The 17169-nt window shown below is 52.9% G+C and overlaps 1 protein-coding gene across 1 annotated transcript; it reads right to left on the minus strand.

Moving 5' to 3' along the window:
* Positions 1-1196: 1196 nt before the first annotated feature.
* On the minus strand, positions 1197-16859 carry St6galnac1 (ST6 N-acetylgalactosaminide alpha-2,6-sialyltransferase 1). The gene is made up of 9 exons (XM_042702644.1): positions 16744-16859; positions 5988-6498; positions 3930-4098; positions 3626-3797; positions 2721-2859; positions 2400-2503; positions 2116-2205; positions 1936-2035; positions 1197-1639 (listed from the first exon to the last, which is right to left on the minus strand). The coding sequence occupies exons 1-9, from the start codon at positions 16857-16859 to the stop codon at positions 1397-1399; spliced, it is 1644 nt and encodes a 547-aa protein (XP_042558578.1). The 3' UTR covers positions 1197-1396.
* Between the last annotated feature and the right edge of the window lie 310 nt (positions 16860-17169).

A 17169-nucleotide genomic window follows, 5' to 3' on the forward strand; every position in this document is an offset into this window, starting at 1 on the left:
GGAAGTGCAGAGCCATGCCACAGCCCAGACAATGTCACAGCATGATTTTCTAAAGGCTAAGATCAGCCAGGCACCAGTGGCTCACACCTGTCATCCTAGCTACTCAGGGGGCTGAGATCTGAGGATTGCAGTTCAAAGCCAGCCCAGGCAGAAAAGCCTGTGAGACCCATATCTCCAATGACCCACCAGAAAACCAGAAGTGGAGCTCTGGTCAAAGTGGTAGAGTGCTAATCTTGAGCAAAAGAGTTCAGAGACAGTGTGCCCCAGGCCCTGAGTTCAAGCTCCACAACTGACAAAAATAAATAAATAAAGGCTAAGAGCATGACTCTCAGACAAATGTAAAATGAGTGCATTAAAGATTTTATTTAGGGCCGGGAATGTGGCTTACTGTTAGAGCGCTTGCCTAGCATTCATGAAGCCCTGGGTTCAATTCCTGAGTATCACATACACAGAAAAAACCAGAAGTGGCGCTGTGGCTCAAGTGGTAGAGAGCTAGCCTTGAGCAAAAGCAGCCCAGAAACAGTGCCCAGGACCAGAGTTCAAGCCCTAGGACTGGAAAAAGAAAAAAAGAAAAAATGATAATTACATTTTCTTCACACTGAATTCCTTCACATCTCTGTGGACAAGAACCAATTATGCTATTACCAGCCTTCTACCACAAGGAGAGTTGTCAAATACCTCAGAGACAGGAAAAGGCTAGGACCTTCTAGAATCAGACCAGCTGTTAGGAATGCTCTGGACCCCTGTTGTGAAATTATATAATGTTTCTGAGATTTCACAGTTGGTAAGTAGATGTGGCATTCGAGGCAGATCTGGGTCTCTGTGAGTTCAGGGCTTTCCTGGTGTAGCGTTTGCATGGTGGGTTTTCTTATTATTTGTGTATGTGTGTGTGTGTGGGGGGGGGTACTGCCTGAACCTAAGGCCTCAGGCCCGCTAGGCAGGCACTGTACCACGTGAGCCACTTTCCCAGTCTTTTTGCTAGTGACGAGAGGTTTCCAGTAAATTCTGGCATTGATCACTTGTCACCCCATTTAGTTAAAAAAAATCTAGCTGGATGCTGGTGGCTCACGTCTGTAATCCTTGCTACTCAGGAGGCTGAGCTATGAGGATTCTGGTTCAAAGCCAGACCAGGCAGGAAAGTCCATGAGACTCTTATCTCCAACTAACGAGCCAGAAGTGGAGCTGTGGCTGAAGTGGTAGAGCACCAGTCTTGAGCAAAGACACTCAGAGACAGCACCCAGACTCTGACCAAGCCCCATGACCAAAAAACATCCTTCATCTTAGAAATCTCCATCACAACCCGCAGCAACTCTGTGAAGTAATTTCCTCCTTAGAAGTCCTGATGGGCTGGGGGCCTGCCCCAGGCCCGGAGAGACGGCGGGAGAGTCTCTCGACTTCACTGCAGCCGGCGCCCTGAGCTGGTCAGAGGCCTGCTGCCCCCAGGCTCCGGCTTCTGTGCCTCAGTGGTTTGGGGGCGCTGGTACAGCCAGATAACGCCTTTATCATGCAGCCGTTTCCACACGGTCCTCTCCAGCCCGAAGTCATGGTTGATGTAAAAGATCAGTCGCTTCCACGAGGTGTCATAGTAGTGATCGGAAAAGCGCTCGTGGCCCTCAGTGATGAAGCCGTAGGCACTGACCTACACAGAGCGGGGGGGGGGGGGGGGGGGGGGGGGGGAGGGGGGGGTGGGCGGGTGGGGGGGATGGGGTGAGGTCAGCCACCTGCCCGGCTCCTCCAGGCTGCTGTTACCGAGCCAACGCTGCCTCTGTGTGTGTGTGTGTGGGGGGGGTCCTTTTATCCTGATTCCCTCAGGAACAAATGTGGGTCCCCTGAATACACACCAGGCCCACGCCCCTTTCCTGCCAGTGGCTGTCCCCAGCCAGCCACCACCCATGCTCAGTCTGCTTAGGCTTTGCTCCTGCGGCCTCCACTCACCTTGTCACAGAGGTGAAGGGCGGTGAGAAGCAGCAGGGCGCCCGTGGTGGGGCGGTAGATCCTCCAGTGGGTAGTGTTCAAGGTCTTTGATCTCAGAAACCTGTAAAAATATCCCCGATCCCTAAGTGCAGGGAGCCGCAGGGATGAAGGCCGGCGGGCGGGGCCGCCTCCTTCCCTCACCTGTTCTTCATGTAGCGGAGGAAGTCCGGGTGGAGCAGGAAGTACCTGTCCAATTTCAGGGCATCACGAAACGCTTCCTGGGGCCTGCGCCTGTGGTCAGGGGTGGGTCACTCAGCCTGCCTGCTCTCACCTGGCCAAGGGAGGGTCATGGGTGTGACTGACCCCAGGTCCAGGTGACAGATGACCAAGGCTGCCCACCCCTGACCAACCTTCACCATCCAGCTGGGCCTGGCAGGCAGGGGTAGAGGGTGGAGGGGTGGAGGGTAGGGGGGTAGGGTGGGTACCTGAACCAGAAAAGACTCTTTCTTTCCATAGTCTCATTCAGAAGCAGCGCGTCCAGCCACTCATAGTCCCGGGTGCCTTCCAGGAAGTGGAGGTAGCGGACATCCTGGGGACAGAGGACAGCATGTGGCCCAGGAGGCATGACTTCCAGGTCACAGGGCCAGGATGACAGGCCTCTGCCCCATACTGCCCACTTCCTGCCTGTGACTGAGTCTGCCCCCCCCCCCCCCCCGTTCCTGTGCCAACTGCCCAACCAGCCGGACCCAGGGTGTGTCCTGACCCAGAGGCCCTGCGTGGCCAGGCCCCCTCCTTCTTCCACTCACCGTGCCCGTGGGCACGTGCTGGAAACCTCGCCTGCCCAGCAGGAGGAGGGACTGGGTCAGCGAGAAGGCGGTGAAGCCGTAGAAGGACGTCCGCGTACCCACGTCCTGTTCATAGCCTTTAAGGACAGCGCCGCTCAGTCTGTGTCAGAAGGGAAAGTGTGAACGGGTAGCTGGGCACCGTGGCTCACACCTGGAATCCTAGCTACTCAGGAGGCTGAGATCTGAGGATCGAAGTTCAAAGCCAGCCTGAGTAGGAAAGTCTAGGAAATTGTTATGTCAAATTAACTACCCCCCCCAAAAAAGAGAGATAGAAGTGGAGCTGCAGCTCAAATGGTTGAAGACCAGCCTGGAGCAAAAGAAAGCTCAGAGACAGCGCCTGGGACTTGAGTGAAGAAGGATACCACTGATAACACTGCGGTCGCGGGTTCAATCCCGTATGGGCCACCAGTGAAGGAGGATCCCACACATCCATCCCAGGGGACCACGCGGAGGCAGGCAGGCACAGGAGAAAGATTATTATAAGGTTTATTAGAGGGAGCTCATGGCCTCGGTCCCCATCCAGGTAGCTGGAGGGCCTGGTGGTCAGGCAGTGAGGTGGGTGGGAGCCCAGGTGGATCTGGGTGGAGAGAGGGAGGGGCCAGCTGCAGGGCGGAACTCCAGGAATGGGAGGGGGCCCAGGTGTGGGTGGAGCTGAGGACCAAAAGTGAGCATAGTGTTAACACTGAGGTCAGGGCTCCTGCGCCTAGAACTGCCCCTGCCCGTCCCCCCAAAAAGGGAAAGTATTATTAGGGCGATAATAGGAAAAAAGTGTGGAGACAGGAGCTCAATGTTCGTGTCTCCTGCGGGCGCAGGTGCAGACGGTGCCCCAGGGGGCAGCCGGCTGTGCAGCCACCGGCCCAACTTACCGGAACACGTAGTCATGGCCGTCTATCTCCGCGCCCCTGCGGGAGTTGTTCAGGATGCCCCCGTTGCCCACCACGGCGCAGGAGATGCACCGGGGGCCGCCTGGAGGGAGGCCGGCCAGGAGCAGCTGCTGCTGGGGCACTGGGGGAAAGCGTCTGACCACCTTGCGCACCACTGGGGAAAGGGGGCCATTCAGAGCCCTGAAAGGGACAGGAGGCCAGCCCTGCACGTCCCCCGGGGGTGGGGGGCTGAGGCCAGAAGCTCCCCCCTCCCCTCCCCTCCCCTGGGCCGGGGGGAGCCACTCACGGGAGTGATTGAGCTCCATGAAGCCGAAGGGGGGCGCAAAGTGCTCCAGCCGATCCCACTCGCTCGGGCTGAAGCGGGTGGAGTCCAGGAAGAGAAGGGGGCTGGGCAGGAAGAGCTTCCCCAGCCACCCAGACTTGGAGGCTTTGACCTTCAAAGAGTCAGGGCACTTCTGAAGGGCAGCAAGACAGAGGAGGGGTCAGGCAGGGAGAGGCCCAGGGAGGACTCTGTGCCCGAGTCCCGTGGGCCTGCAGGTTGGAAGGTTCTAACCCAGCCTCCCTCCCTCCCTCCCTGCCTCCCTGCCTCCCTCCCTCCCTGCCCCCTGCCTCCCTCCCTCCCTGCCTCCCTTCCTCCCTCCCTCCCTGCCCCCTGCCTCCCTCCTTCCCTGCCTCCCTGCCTCCCTCCCTCCCTGCCTCCCTGCCTCCCTGCCTCCCTGCCTCCTTCCTTCCTTCCTTCCTTCCTTCCTTCTCTCCTTCCTCCCTCCCCTCTCTTCCCTCCCCCCTCCCTCCCTCTGTCCCTCCCTCCCTCTGTCCCTCTCTCCATCCATCCTTCCCTTCCTTCCTTCCTCCTTCCCTCCCTCCCTCCTTCTTTCCTTCCTTCCTCCTTGTTCTTTCCTTTCTTCCTTTCCATTTGTTTCTCCTTCTTTCCTTCCTTCCTTCCTTTCCTTTTTCTTTTCCTTTCCTTCTTTTCTCTTCCTTTCCCCCTCCTTCCCTTCCTACCCTCCCTCCATCCCTCCCCTCCATCCCTCCCTCCCTCTCTCCCTCCCTTCCTTCCATTTTTCTTTTTCTCCTTCCTTCCTCTCTCTCCCTCCCTTCCTTTCTCTCTTCCTTTTTCTCCTTCCTTCCCTTTCCTCTTCCTTCCTTTTCTTTCTTCTTCCTCTCTTCCTCTCTCCTTTTTTCTCTTTCATTCCTGTCCCTCTTTCATTCATCCTTTCTCCTGCCTTCTTCATTTCTTTCTTCTTTCTTTGTCCTTCCTTCCTTTCTTTCCCTTTCTTTTCTTCCTTTCCCTTTTTTCTTTCTTCCTTCCTCTCTTTCTCTTTCTTTCTCCCTCCCTCCTTTCTTCCCTCCTTTCTTCCTTGCTTCCTCTCTTTCTTTTCTTTCTCTTCCTCTCTTCCTTTCTTTTCTTTTTTCTTTTGTGCCAGTCCTGGGGCTTGAACTCAAGGCCTGGGCACTATTCCTGAGCTTTTTCCGCTCGAGGCTAGCTCTCTACCACTTGAACCACAGATCCACTTTGGGGTTTTTGGTTAATTGGAAATAAGAGTCTCGCGGATTTTCCTGCCCAGACTGGTCTCCAACCTGGATCCTCAGATCTCAGCCTCCCGAGTAGTAGGATTACAGGTTAAGCCACAGTGCTCAGTTCTCTGCTTCTTGTTCTACCCTATTATCCCGAGCTCTGGGGCTTGCCCCTCCCTCGGGACCATGGTGGCCATGGGCAGTGCGATGCACTCAGTACTCCAGGGAGGGGCACCCCTGGGAGTGGGGGCCAGTGCCAAGTCTGTGTGTGCAGATGCGTCTCAGTGCTGCCCCTCTCTGGGCAAGGTGGCAGGAGGGTGGGGCAGTTTCCTTGGGGCAGGAAGGAGAGTGCAGGTTTGAGAGTAGACTTTCCAGAACATGGAGTACTTCCTGGGTCTTTGTGGATCCCTGGCTCTCTCCCGCCAGAGGATAAAGATGTGTATTGTCAAGACACAGAGTAGAGCTGGGCACCGGTGGCTCAGATCTGTAATCCTAGCTATCAGAGGCCTGAGATCTGAGAACCACGGTGCAAAGCCAGCTTGGGCAGACGAATCTGGGAGACTCTTCTCTCCAAAAATCTGTAAGTGGAGGTATGGCAACACACACACACACACACACACACACACACACACACACACACACACACACACACACACACACTGGCCACAGTGTCACCCTTTCAAGGGCTATGGGAAATGCTAGTGCCTTCCATTCACACGCTGTGCCGTGCAGCTCAGGGTTCTAGGCAGACCCTCCTCCTCTCTCTCTGGCCTGGTGTTGCTAGGCGGCTGCCTTTGGAAGGGCAGCCGCAGGCGGGGCACAAACTCACCGTCTGCAGGCCCCCCACGTCCAACCTGTACTCCTCCTCAAAATCCCACCGAGGCTCAGACTTGAAGTTGGCGGCCTTCAGCATCTGGCGTCTGGGGGTGGTGGCATTTAGGGGTGGGGGCGGGGGTGGGGTGGCTGGGGCAGCGGCTGCTGGGATCCCAGCTTCCTTCCTCGGTGTTGTTGCTGTGATGTTCCGTGTGAGCGCTGGCATTTCTGCCTTGTCCTGCTGGCTCACCCTTCTTCCGTGAGTCTCCTTGTCCTGACCTTTTGGTGCCTGCGTGTGTTCCGTGGCTCTGGGCATGGTGTCCTGCTCCTGCCTGGGTGCTGGGCTGCTCCCTGCGCTCCTGCTCACCCCGGCGCTGCGGCCTGTGGGCCCGGGCTGGGTGTCCAGGGCAGTGGTCTCTTGTTCCACCTTGGCCTGGTTTGTCCTCCATCCCTGGGTGGACGCCTGGAACACGGCCTTCCGTAACCACTTCTGAAGCCTTTCTTCAATCTTCTCTACATATTGATACCTTCTGGTGAAGGAGGGAAAAAGAGACACAGGTCAGAGCTGGCACTGGTGGCTCACACCTGTCATCCCAGCTACTCCGGAGGCTGAGATCTGAGCATCACAGTTTGAAGTCAGCCTAGGGGGGAAAGTCTGTGAAACTCTTCTCTCCAGTTACTCACCAGTGGTAGAGTGCTGAGGGACAGTGCCCAGGCCCTGAGTTCAAGCCCTAGTCCTGACATGCATGCATGCACGCACGCGCACACACACACACACACACACACACACAGAAGCATGACCAGGTTTTCTTCCTGTGTCTCTAGCAGACTTCCGGCTGGTGGAGATGGGGGGAAACGGCACCGCTGTCCTTTGGCAGTGGGTCTGGAGACTCACCTCTGACCAGTATTGGAACTGGATGCCAAGACCAGGGTTGCACCCTTCCCCAACGCTGGCCCCTGCTCCTTGGGCCTGCAGACCCCGTGCTACTATTGGGCTACAGAGAACTTCAGGACTGTCACTCTGGTTCTGTCACCTAACACCTGTGCCTCTGTGTCACATTAACTTTTTTTTTTTCCTCTCTGATTCTGGGATATGAACTCAGGGCTTTGTGCTTGTGAGCCAGGTGCTCTACCACTTAAGTCACACCTCTAGCTCCTTTTTGCTCGAGGTCTTGCCTTTTGCTCAGACTAGCTTAGACCTCAGTCCTCCTATTTACATGTCCCACAGGAGCTAAGATGATAAGTGCATGTCATCCAGAAGAGGCCCAGCTTTTTTTTTTTTTTTTTTTTGTAGGTCGTGGGGCTTGAACTCTGGGCCTGGGCGCTGTCCCTCAGCTCTTCAGCTCAAGGCGAGCGCTCTACCACTTGAGCTACAGTGCCGCTTCCGGTTTTCTGGTGGTTTATTGGAGATAGGAGATAGGAGCCTCCTGCCCGAGGCTCAGCTTTTTCTGTGGAGTCTCGAGAGCTTTTCCGCTTGGGCTAGCCTGGAACCATGATCCTCCTAATCTGTCTCCCAATTAACTATGATTGCAGACCCAAACCACTATGCCTGGCTTAACTTTTTTTTTTTTTAGTGCCAGTACTGGGACTTGAACTCAGGGCCTTGTGTTCTTGCTCTGAGCTCCTTCACTCAAGGCTGGTGCTCTACCAGTTGAGCCACATCCCCACTTCTGGCTTTTTGCTCATTGGTTAATTGGAGATCAGAGTCTGATGAGTTTGTCTGCCCACACTGGAAGAATGTAGTCTGTTTTTGTTGTTGCTATTGTTGTTCTAGGGATTGACCCCAGGACCTTGAGGTGCTAGGTGGTTACCACACCAACTATGTGTCCAGCTCAAGAATATAATTTTTTCTTTGTATATGTGGGTGTGACAGTCCTGGTTTGAACTTGAGGCAAGTACTCTACCACTTGAGCCACAGCTCCACTACTGGCTTTTTGGTGGTTCATTGGAGATAAGAGTCTCACAGACATTCCTTCCCTGGCTGGCTTCAAACTACAGTCCTCTCGTCTCAGCCTCCTGAGTAGCTAGGATTACAGACTTGAGGCACCAGCACCCTGCCTAAGAAAATAATCTTTTGGGGCTGGGAAGGTGGCTCAGTGGTAGAGCGCTTGCCTTGCATGCATGAGGCCCTGGGTTCGATTCCTCAGCACCACATAAGCAGAAAAAAGCCAGAAGTGGCGCTGTGGCTCAAGTGGTAGAGCGCTAGCCTTGAGCTGAGGGACAGCGCCCAGGCCCAGAGTTCAGGCCCCACGACCGCAACAAAAAGAAAAGAAAAGAATCTTTTGTTGTGGTTGTTGTGGGTCATGGGGCTTGAGCTCTGAGCCTGGGCGCTGTCCTTCAGCTTTTTAGCTCAAGATGAGTGCTCCACCACTTTGAACCACAGCCCACTTCTGGTTTTCTAATGGTTTATTGGAGATAAAAGTCTCATGGACTTTCCTTCCCAGGCTGGCTTTGAACTATGATCCTCAGATCTCAACCTCCTGAGTAGCTAGGATTACAGGTGTCAGCCACCAGTGCCTGGTTTAAGAATATAATCTTGGGGCTGGGAAGGTGACTCAGTGGTAGAGTACTTGCCTTGCATGCCTGAGGCCCTGGGTTTGATTCCTCAGCACCACATAAGCAGAAAAAGCCAGAAGTGGTGCTGTGGCTCAAGTGGTAGAGCGCTAGCCTTGAGCTGAAGAGCTGAAGGACAGCGCCTAGGCCCAGAGTTCAGGCTCATGACTGACAGAAAAATAAAAGAAGAATATAGTCTTGATGGGCTCTTCATATCCATTTTCTAGGGAGATCTGAGTGTCATGAAGCCAGGGATGAGATTTGTTCTGCACCTCACAGCACCGACAGCTCAGCAGGAGCCTGAGCCCGCGTGGGCCACTCTGCTAAACAAAATCTGGGCTGTCCAGGGCACTGCAAACACTGTGGCAGCTCAGTGAAGCCCTGCTGGGTCTGCCCCACTCTCAACACCCTATGAACGGTTTCCTTGGGCACCTTGATGTGGGCAAGAGGAGGTGAGCGGGGGAGCAAGGGTGGTCTCTTACATGAGAATCTCCTATCTCAAACCAGAGGCGTACACAGCTGATCACGGCCTGGGGGTCCCCAGGGCCCGGGGAGTTGAGCCAACCCCTCCCCCCACACCTTGGAGTCCTGTCTGGAGGCCAGAGAGGTCCAAGGACTCCCCAGAGGACTGCTCTGGGAAATCGCCAATCGTTCGATGACTTCAGTTTTACAGGAAGTCACAGCGACAAACTTGTGTCATGAAGTTTTATTTCACTGAATGCTCTATAATTAGCTACACCAATAATTTCTGGGGATTGAAGTGTTTAGGCAGTCATTTCCTTTTTTTTTTTTGCCAGTCTTGGGGCTTGAATTCAGGACCTGAGCACTGTCCCTGAGCTTTTTTTTTTTTTGGTCAGTCGTGGAGCCTGAACTCTGGGCCTGGGCGCTGTCCCTCAGCTCTTCAGCTCAAGGCTAGTGCTCCACCACTTGAGCCACAGCGCCACTTTTGGTTATCTGAGTGGTTTATTGGAGATAAGAGTCTCACGTACTTTCCTGCCCAAGCTGGCTTTGAACACAGATCCTCAGATCTCAGCCTCCTGAGTAGCTAGGATGACAGGCATGAGCTACCGGCGCCTGGCTCCCTGAGCTTCTTTTGTTCAGGGCCAGCACTCTACCACTTGAGCCACAGTGCCACTTCTGGCCTTTTCTGTGTATATGGTACTGAGGAATGGAACCCAGGGCCTCATGCATGGAAGGCAAGCGCTCTACCACTGAGCTACCTGCCCAGCCCGGATTTCCTTATTCTTTTTTTTTTTTGGGGGGGGTCAGGTCGTGGGCGCTGTCCCTCAGCAATTCAGCTCAAGGCTGAGCCACTTGAGCCACAGCACCACTTCCGGTTTTTTTTTCTTTTTGCTTATGTGGTGCTGAGGAATCGAACCCAGGGCCTCATGCATGCAAGGCAAGCGCACTACCACTGAGCCACCTTCCCAGCCCCCGGATTTCCTTATTCTTATGTTGGAATTTCCTGAGTGTCAGTTTGTGCTGGGGTGGTAAGTGTCTAGGCATCCTTCCTCCATGCTGCGCGGGCCTGGCCTTGCCCACCACCTGTGCAGCTGGCACTGAGTGGGGCCAGCATCTTCCTAAGAGCTCATGGTCCACAGAGACAGGCAAATGGGTCATACAGCACATCCAAGCCGGAAGCATCTTCATTTCCTAATTCTGCTTACTTGAGGAATACAGATAGAAAATATTGTACCTAGAAATAGATGTATGCAGGGCACCAATGGCTTGTGCCTGCAATCCTAGCTACTCAGGAGACTGAGATCTGAGGATGGTGATTGGAAGCCAGCCTGGGCAGGAAAGTCCATGAGATTCTTAACTCCAATTAACCACCCAAATCCTTGAGACTTTTATTTCGAATTAACCAGTAAAAAGCCAGAACTGGAGTTGTGGTTGAGTGAGAGAAGGCCAGTCTTAAGCAAAAAGCTAAGAGACAGTGCTTAGGTCTTGAATTCAAGTACTAGTATTGGCAGAAAGAAAGAAAGAAAGGAAGGAAGGAAAAGAAAGAAAGAAAAGGAGGGAGAGAGAGAAAGAGAGAGAGGGAAGGAGGGAGAAAGGAAGGAAGAAAGAAAGGAAGCTGGGCACCATTGGCTTACGCCTGTAATCCTAGCTACTCAGGAGGCTGAGATCTGAGGATCCTGGTTTGAAACCAGGCAGGACGGATACATCCACCAGGTTCTTATCTCCAATTAACCAGTAAAAAGCCAGAAGCGGAGGAATGGCTCAAGGGGCAAGGCGCCAACCTTGAGTGAAAAAGCCAAGTAAGAACAGAACATGAGGCCCTGAGTTCAACTTCCTTACCAGCACACACACAGACCCCCCCATCCTCCCCCTTCCCCTCCCCCCCGCCTCACACACACAGTGGTTATCTGGTTCTGAACTCCTCTGTGTGCATTCTCAAATGCACATCACTGAGGAGAATGTGGAGGCAAAGAAATGACGGAAGCTCCAAGGTCATTCAGAAGTGTAAACCAGAGAGCGTTGTCTATCCAAACTGAACTTGAGATGTGCACATTGCAAAGGTCATGCGCCAGAAAGGCTGGTAGGGGTAGATGATTGTTTATGAGGCTAAGAGCACAAAAGCCTCCTTTGATTCACAAAGTGATTTTGTAACTGTCCCCTCCCCTGCTCAGGTACAGAGACAATACCAGGCCCTGGCGACTTCTGCCTGCCACGTGTGTCCCTGGAGGGTGGGGCCGGTCACCAGACTCACCTCCCCTCACATCCTCGCCCTCAGCCCCAGCCTCTCCATGCCTCCTGTGGGCCTCAGGCTGCAGTTCCCAGACTCCTCGAAAGAAGTCCAGGCCACCTCCTGAGTCATGCACTTCCAGCTCCCTCCCCTCCAGAACCTGCTTCCTTACCCCAGACCCAAGTGTCCACAACACCCTGGGGCCTCCATTGTGGGCCTCCATCCTGAGCCTCCCCCCCTGGGTCTCCACCACGAGCCTCCATTGCCTCTCTGTGTTCTATCAGCTCTCCGGGGCCTCCTTTTACACTGGAAATGGAAACTAGCCATTCTACTTGGCTTTTCCAACTTCCAAGTTTCTTTTCCCTGGGAAAACCTGGATGCTTTGCATATATAACTAATTAATATCCTGGAACTTCAGCTGTGTCTAGGAGCTGCTTCTTTGCCGAAAAGCTGAACACTGATGGGGGGAGGGTGGAATGCAGAACTCCATATTCTATTATGCTGAGTTCTTCTTCTTCTTCTTCTTCTTCTTCTTCTTCTTCTTCTTCTTCTTCTTCTTCTTCTTCTTCTTCTTCTTTTTTTTTAAAGATCAAAGCCACTTTGTTTTCAGCTGATGAAATCTTACCTGGAACATATTCAGAGGGATATATCTTCTGGGAGCTAAAGAGAAACACTCAAAGGAGAGAGGAATAGGTCATTGCTCACGCTGTCAAGGTATAGCAAGGCGACAGGTACTCTCTGAGCTGCTTCCCTGTTACCTGAAGCCCTGCTTGAGAATCACCTGTCAGGTGGCTCAGGAGGCTGAGAGCCAAGGATCACAATTCAAAGCCAGCCTGGGCAAGGAAATCCTTCAGACTCTTATCTCCAATGAACCGCCAAAAAAAGCCAGAAGTGGTGCTGCGGCTCAAGTGCGAGGGTACTTGAGCAAAAGAAGCTCAGGGACAGCACCCAGGCCCTGAGTTCAAGCCCCAGAACTGACACAAAACCACCAAACAACAACAAAAAAAACCCCAACAAATATGTTCAGAGAACTGGCCCCCACAACACAAGTAAGAAAATGTTCTAAATTAAGCAATGGCACGTTATTAGTCAAGATTCCAGGCATAGCTGGGTGCTGGTGGCTCACGCCTGTCATCCTAGCTATTCAGGAGGCGGAGTTCTAAGGATCATGGTTCAAAGCCAGCCCAGACAGGAAAGGCTGTTCATCTCCAATCAACCGCCAGAAAACCCAGAAGTGGTGCTGTGGCTCAAGGTGGTAGAGCGCTTGCCTTGAGCTGAAGAGCTGAGGGACAGCGCCCAGGCCCAGAGTTTAAACCCCACAACAACAACAATTGGCAGGGAGCTTGGTGACTCACACTTGTAATCCTACCTACTCAGGAAGTAGAGACTGGGAAGGTCAAGTTCTGGGGTCAGCCTGGGCATTGTCCTGTATGCTGAGCATCCTCCATGGGGCAAAAAGGGTAAATAGGAGGATTGTAGTTCTGCTGGCTAGGGCACAAAAGTAAGATGGTTTGAAAAGCAGTGAAAGCAAGATGGGTCGGGGTATGTGTGGCTCAGTTGGAATAGCACTTGCCTAGCAAGCCCAGGGCTCTGAATTCAACGTCCTCCCCCACCCATTATAGAAAAACAACAACAACAACCCAGGAAAAGAACTTTCTGTAACAAGTGTGGTGGTACATGCCTGTAATCCCAGCACTGGGGAGGTGAAGGTGGGAAAATTAAGAGTTCAAGGCCAGTTTGGGCTAAAGAGTAAGACCGTGTCAGCAGCAGCAGCAACCACACACACACACACACACACACACACACACACACACACACACCCTCACACCCCCTCATGCTGTACCAAGGTAGGCTAGGCAACTCTGCAGCGCTGTTCCTGCCTTATAATACAGCTCCTCTGGGAGTTCCTGTGCCAGAGGTGACTATGGCGAGAAGCCCGGCTTCCCAGTCATGGTAAGCTACACTTCATGTGGTCGCTGCACCACTGAGGTTGAAAAGTTGAGCACAGAGCAGGAAAAGCAGCTTATGTGAAACCAGGGGTCCAGAACCGCTGTGATGGTTGACGGGCAACACCAGGGAATCACCAAGATGAAGCACCTCTCCCCACCCCTGAAGACCAGGAAAGGACATGGGGGACAGCGCTGGGTTGAAAGGAAAGGTGAGAAGGTCAGGGGTGGTTTATGCATTCTCAATGACGGGGGTTTGGGGTTTTTTTCCTAGTTAAATATGTCCGAAATGTTTGTGATAGTTTTATTAAAAGCTAAAAATAGTTCTAAAGTAGTGCAAACACACAAAGCCCCAAGTGTAACGGAGTATTGCTTAACTGGGAGTGTGCCAAGGATGTGTAGTTTGGAAACTTAATTTGTGACATTCAAAAAAGAACTTTGCCCCCCCCCCCATGGGTACTAATGGCTCTCAAGTGTAATAGTAGCCGTGTGGAAGGCTAAGAATGGAAGGATGGTGGTTCCCAGCCAGCCCAGGCAGGAAAGTCTCCAAGACTCCATCTCAATGGAAAAAGCTAGGTGTGGTGTCTCACACCTGTCAGTCCAGCTAGAGCAGGAATGAAAAATAGGAGGATTCCAGTCCGGGTGTGTACTCAGGAAGGAGTCAAAGCCCTATCTCAAAAATAACCAGTTAAACAATAGGTTGGAGGCCTGGCTCAGCGAGAGAGCACCTGCTTAACAGGTGTGAGGCTCTGGGCTCAAGTCTTGCCTCTCCCGGGGCTCGCACGCAAAGCCCGGGTGCTGTCCCTGAGCTCTTTCAGCTCAAGGCTACACTCTACCGCTCTATCTCTGGGGCTATACAGCACCACGGCCAGCATTCTGGTGGTGAACTGGAGATAAGAGTCTCATAGACTTTCCTGCCCACGCTAGCTTTGAACTACAACCCTCACAGCTCAGCCTCTTGAACAGCTAGGATTGCAGGTGGGAGCCATCAGCATCTGGTTAAAAAAGAATATTTTTAAAGAATGTAAAACTGGACACACATGGCTGAGATTTGGGGTGGCTTGTCCTAGGGCAAAGTTTAATGGAGGGGAGTTATCCTGGATGAAGGTCTGGGGCTCCGGGGAGAGGGGGAGTCCCAGGAATGGACTAGGATTTTCTGGGACTAGGCTTTGCTCCTCTTTTCTGTCCTTAGACGGTGCTTCCGGGATGTTTTATGCACAGAGGCATGATGGGAAGAGCCAGTGTTGCAAGGCTAATGATAGAGATGCAAGAAGGAAGCAGAGGCCATGTTGGTCCCAGCGGTTTGGGGGTGGTCCTGTCTCTTCACTCAGAGTGGGCATGGGATGCCATCCTGTCCTCTAGCTCTCCAGGCGCCATCGGTGACAATCTATCTCCCTAGAGGTTTGTACAGTCAGTGATGCTGAGTTTTTGAGCCCAGACCTTGGCACCGTGCGTGTGACCCCCAGGTCAGCGTGGGGTCCATTGAGCCTCCCGTGTCTCACAGCACTGTGCACACAGTGACATTTCCCACCGGCGCCGCTGCTTTCTCAGTTTGCAGGGCCCCTGCCTGCTGTGTCATACACTGTCCTCGGGCGTTACGTAAATGCTACTATCCCACAGTGAGTTTATCCCCAGCCTCAGCTTGGAATTAGCTTTCCTCCGCCCTCCTCCTCCTCCTCCTTCTCCTGCTCCCTTCCTCCTCCTCTGCCTGTCCTGTGGTTTGAACTCAGGGTCCGAGTGCTGTCCCTGAGCATTTTTGCTAAGGTCAGCACTGTACCCCTTGAGCCACACCTCTACTTCCAGCTTTTTGGTACTTAATTAGAAATAAGAGTCCTACAGACTTTCCTGCCTGGGCTGGCTTTGAACCATGATCTCCAGATTTCAGCCTCCTGAGTAGTTAAGCTTATAGGCATAAGCACCTGGCTTGGTTGTGTGTGTGTGTGTGTGTGTGTGTGTGTGTGTGTGCATGTTTAAAGAGCGTGTCTCAGGATGTAGCTCAAGTTAGCCTTGACTTTAAGTCCTTCTGCCTCATCCTCAAGTTGTAGGATTACAGGCCTGTTCCACCATACTAGCTTGAGAAACTATGGGAAGCATCGCAACACATATGACAGAACAAGATTAGTATTAATACTTAAAAATCTACACATAGGGAAGAGATGAGTAATCCAATGTAGAGACAAACAAAAGGTCATTCACAGAAAAATATAAGTGGTTAATAAACCTAAGAAGATCACTAAATTCACCAGTGGCCTGAAAAATGAAAATTATGAAAAGAAACATGCTGGGGCCAGGAAGGTGGCTCCGTGGTAGAGCGCTTGCCTTGCATGCATGAGGCCCTGGGTTCCATTCCTCACCACCACATAAGCTGAAGTGGCGCTGTGGCTCAAGGTAGAGTGCTTGCCTTGAGCTGAAGAGCTGAGGGACAGCGCCCAGAACCAGGGTTCAGGCCCCACGACCAACAAAAAAAAAAAAAAGGAAAGAAAGAAAGATGCTTACAGCTATCGGATGACTAAACCTTGAAAACACAAATGACAGTGCTGTTCTAGGAGGGGGAACACCAGAGCCTCCCATCCTCTGGACTAGACTGGAGAGATCAGCTCAATGATATCCATCAACATTGAGCACAACCAAGTGCCACCCCCAACTGCCCGTCTCCAAGTGCCATAGGGACTGACTAATTCAATGTTCTGCAAAACACTACAAAGCAATTACAAAGAAGGGAGGCGGAGGGCTGGGAAGGTGGCTCAGTGGTAGAGTGCTTGCCTAGCATGCATGAAGCCCTGGGTTCGATTCCTCAGTACCACACACACAGAAAAAGCCTGAAGTGGTGCTGTGGCTCAAGTGGTAGAGTGCTAGCCTTGAGCAAAAGAAGCTCAAGGCCATGAGCTCAAGCTCCAGGACTGGAAAAAAAAAAAAAAAAGTTAACCTATAAGTGAATATGATCAAAATATATTCTAGAAATCCATGCAGTCAGGCGCTGGTGGCTCAAGCCTGTAATCCTAGCTACTCAGGAGACTATCTGAGGATTGCAGTTCAAAGCCAGCCCAAGTAGAAAAGTCTGTGAGGCTCTTATCTCCAATGAACCCCACAAAAGCCAGAAGTAGAGCTGTGGCTCAGGGGTAGAGTGCTAGCCTTGAGTGAAAAAGCTTGAAGACAGTGTCCAGGCCCCGAGGTCAAGCCCCAGGACTGGCCAAAAATCCTGAGGATTAACTTGGGGCACAGAACCTCAGCCTCCATGGGAGGGAGGCCTTCCATTGTACTCATCGACCTTGCAGGGTGAGAATGACCTTGGAACACCTAGAAGGCCACCCCCACCCCCACCCTCACCACAGGTGTCCAGGAAGAACAAACTCCCAGGCTCTTATCACTCAGTCCAAGAGGAAACCACCACCCTCTGCCCATCACTTCTCACCGCCTGCCTGGATTCCTCCGTGGCTGCAGCCCCTTCCACCTCCCCACGTTTTCTACCCGTCCTTGTCTGCATTGTCCACAGGGTGCGCGTGGACAGATGGCACCCCACACCACACACTTCCGGTGTCCTGGACTTGAAAAAGAGTGAAACGTGGAAAGGGTGTGCCTCTTACCTGGAAGGCTTTGTGTTAGGTTCTTTGATAAAAGAAGGGAGGGCGAAGACCAAGAAGACCAACACCACCAAAAGCAGGTACCACAGCGCCCGGGGGCCCAGAAGACAAGATCTCATGGTGCAGGGCTGGGTTCTAAAGGAAATGTCTCAGTCCTGAGGTTTGATGAGGCAGCCAAGGCCTCAGCTCAGGCCCCCGGCCGGGCCACAGTGCCAACCCTTTATCCTAACAAGGAGCCACTTGGGTACCTGGTAAACACCACAAAAGGCCAAGTCTAGCCGGTCCCTTGCTAGGGAATGGAGGGAAGTTGCCGTCCGGCTGCTTTATGAAGGCTTCAAGGCTGGCGTGGCTTGAAGGAAGAGGAACTCCTTTGTTCAAACAAGTTCACCTTCCTTCTTTGTCTCTGAAGCCATATCCGATGTGGAATCC

This window comes from Dipodomys spectabilis, unplaced genomic scaffold, assembly GCF_019054845.1.
Source record: "Dipodomys spectabilis isolate Male_0828 unplaced genomic scaffold, ASM1905484v1 ptg000329l, whole genome shotgun sequence".
NCBI classification, from domain to species: domain Eukaryota; kingdom Metazoa; phylum Chordata; class Mammalia; order Rodentia; family Heteromyidae; genus Dipodomys; species Dipodomys spectabilis.

What these genes read in the sequence shown, in the direction of transcription:
- St6galnac1 (XM_042702644.1), bottom strand. Translation starts at nt 16,859, where the DNA reads ATGAGATCTTGTCTTCTGGGCCCCCGGGCGCTGTGGTACCTGCTTTTG. An exon ending in AGCACGTGCCCACGGGCACG is followed by an intron (nt 2,504 to 2,720) that starts GTGAGTGGAAGA and finishes CTCTGTCCCCAG; the next exon opens with GATGTCCGCTACCTCCACTT. An exon ending in CCCTTCACCTCTGTGACAAG is followed by an intron (nt 1,640 to 1,935) that starts GTGAGTGGAGGC and finishes CGCTCTGTGTAG; the next exon opens with GTCAGTGCCTACGGCTTCAT.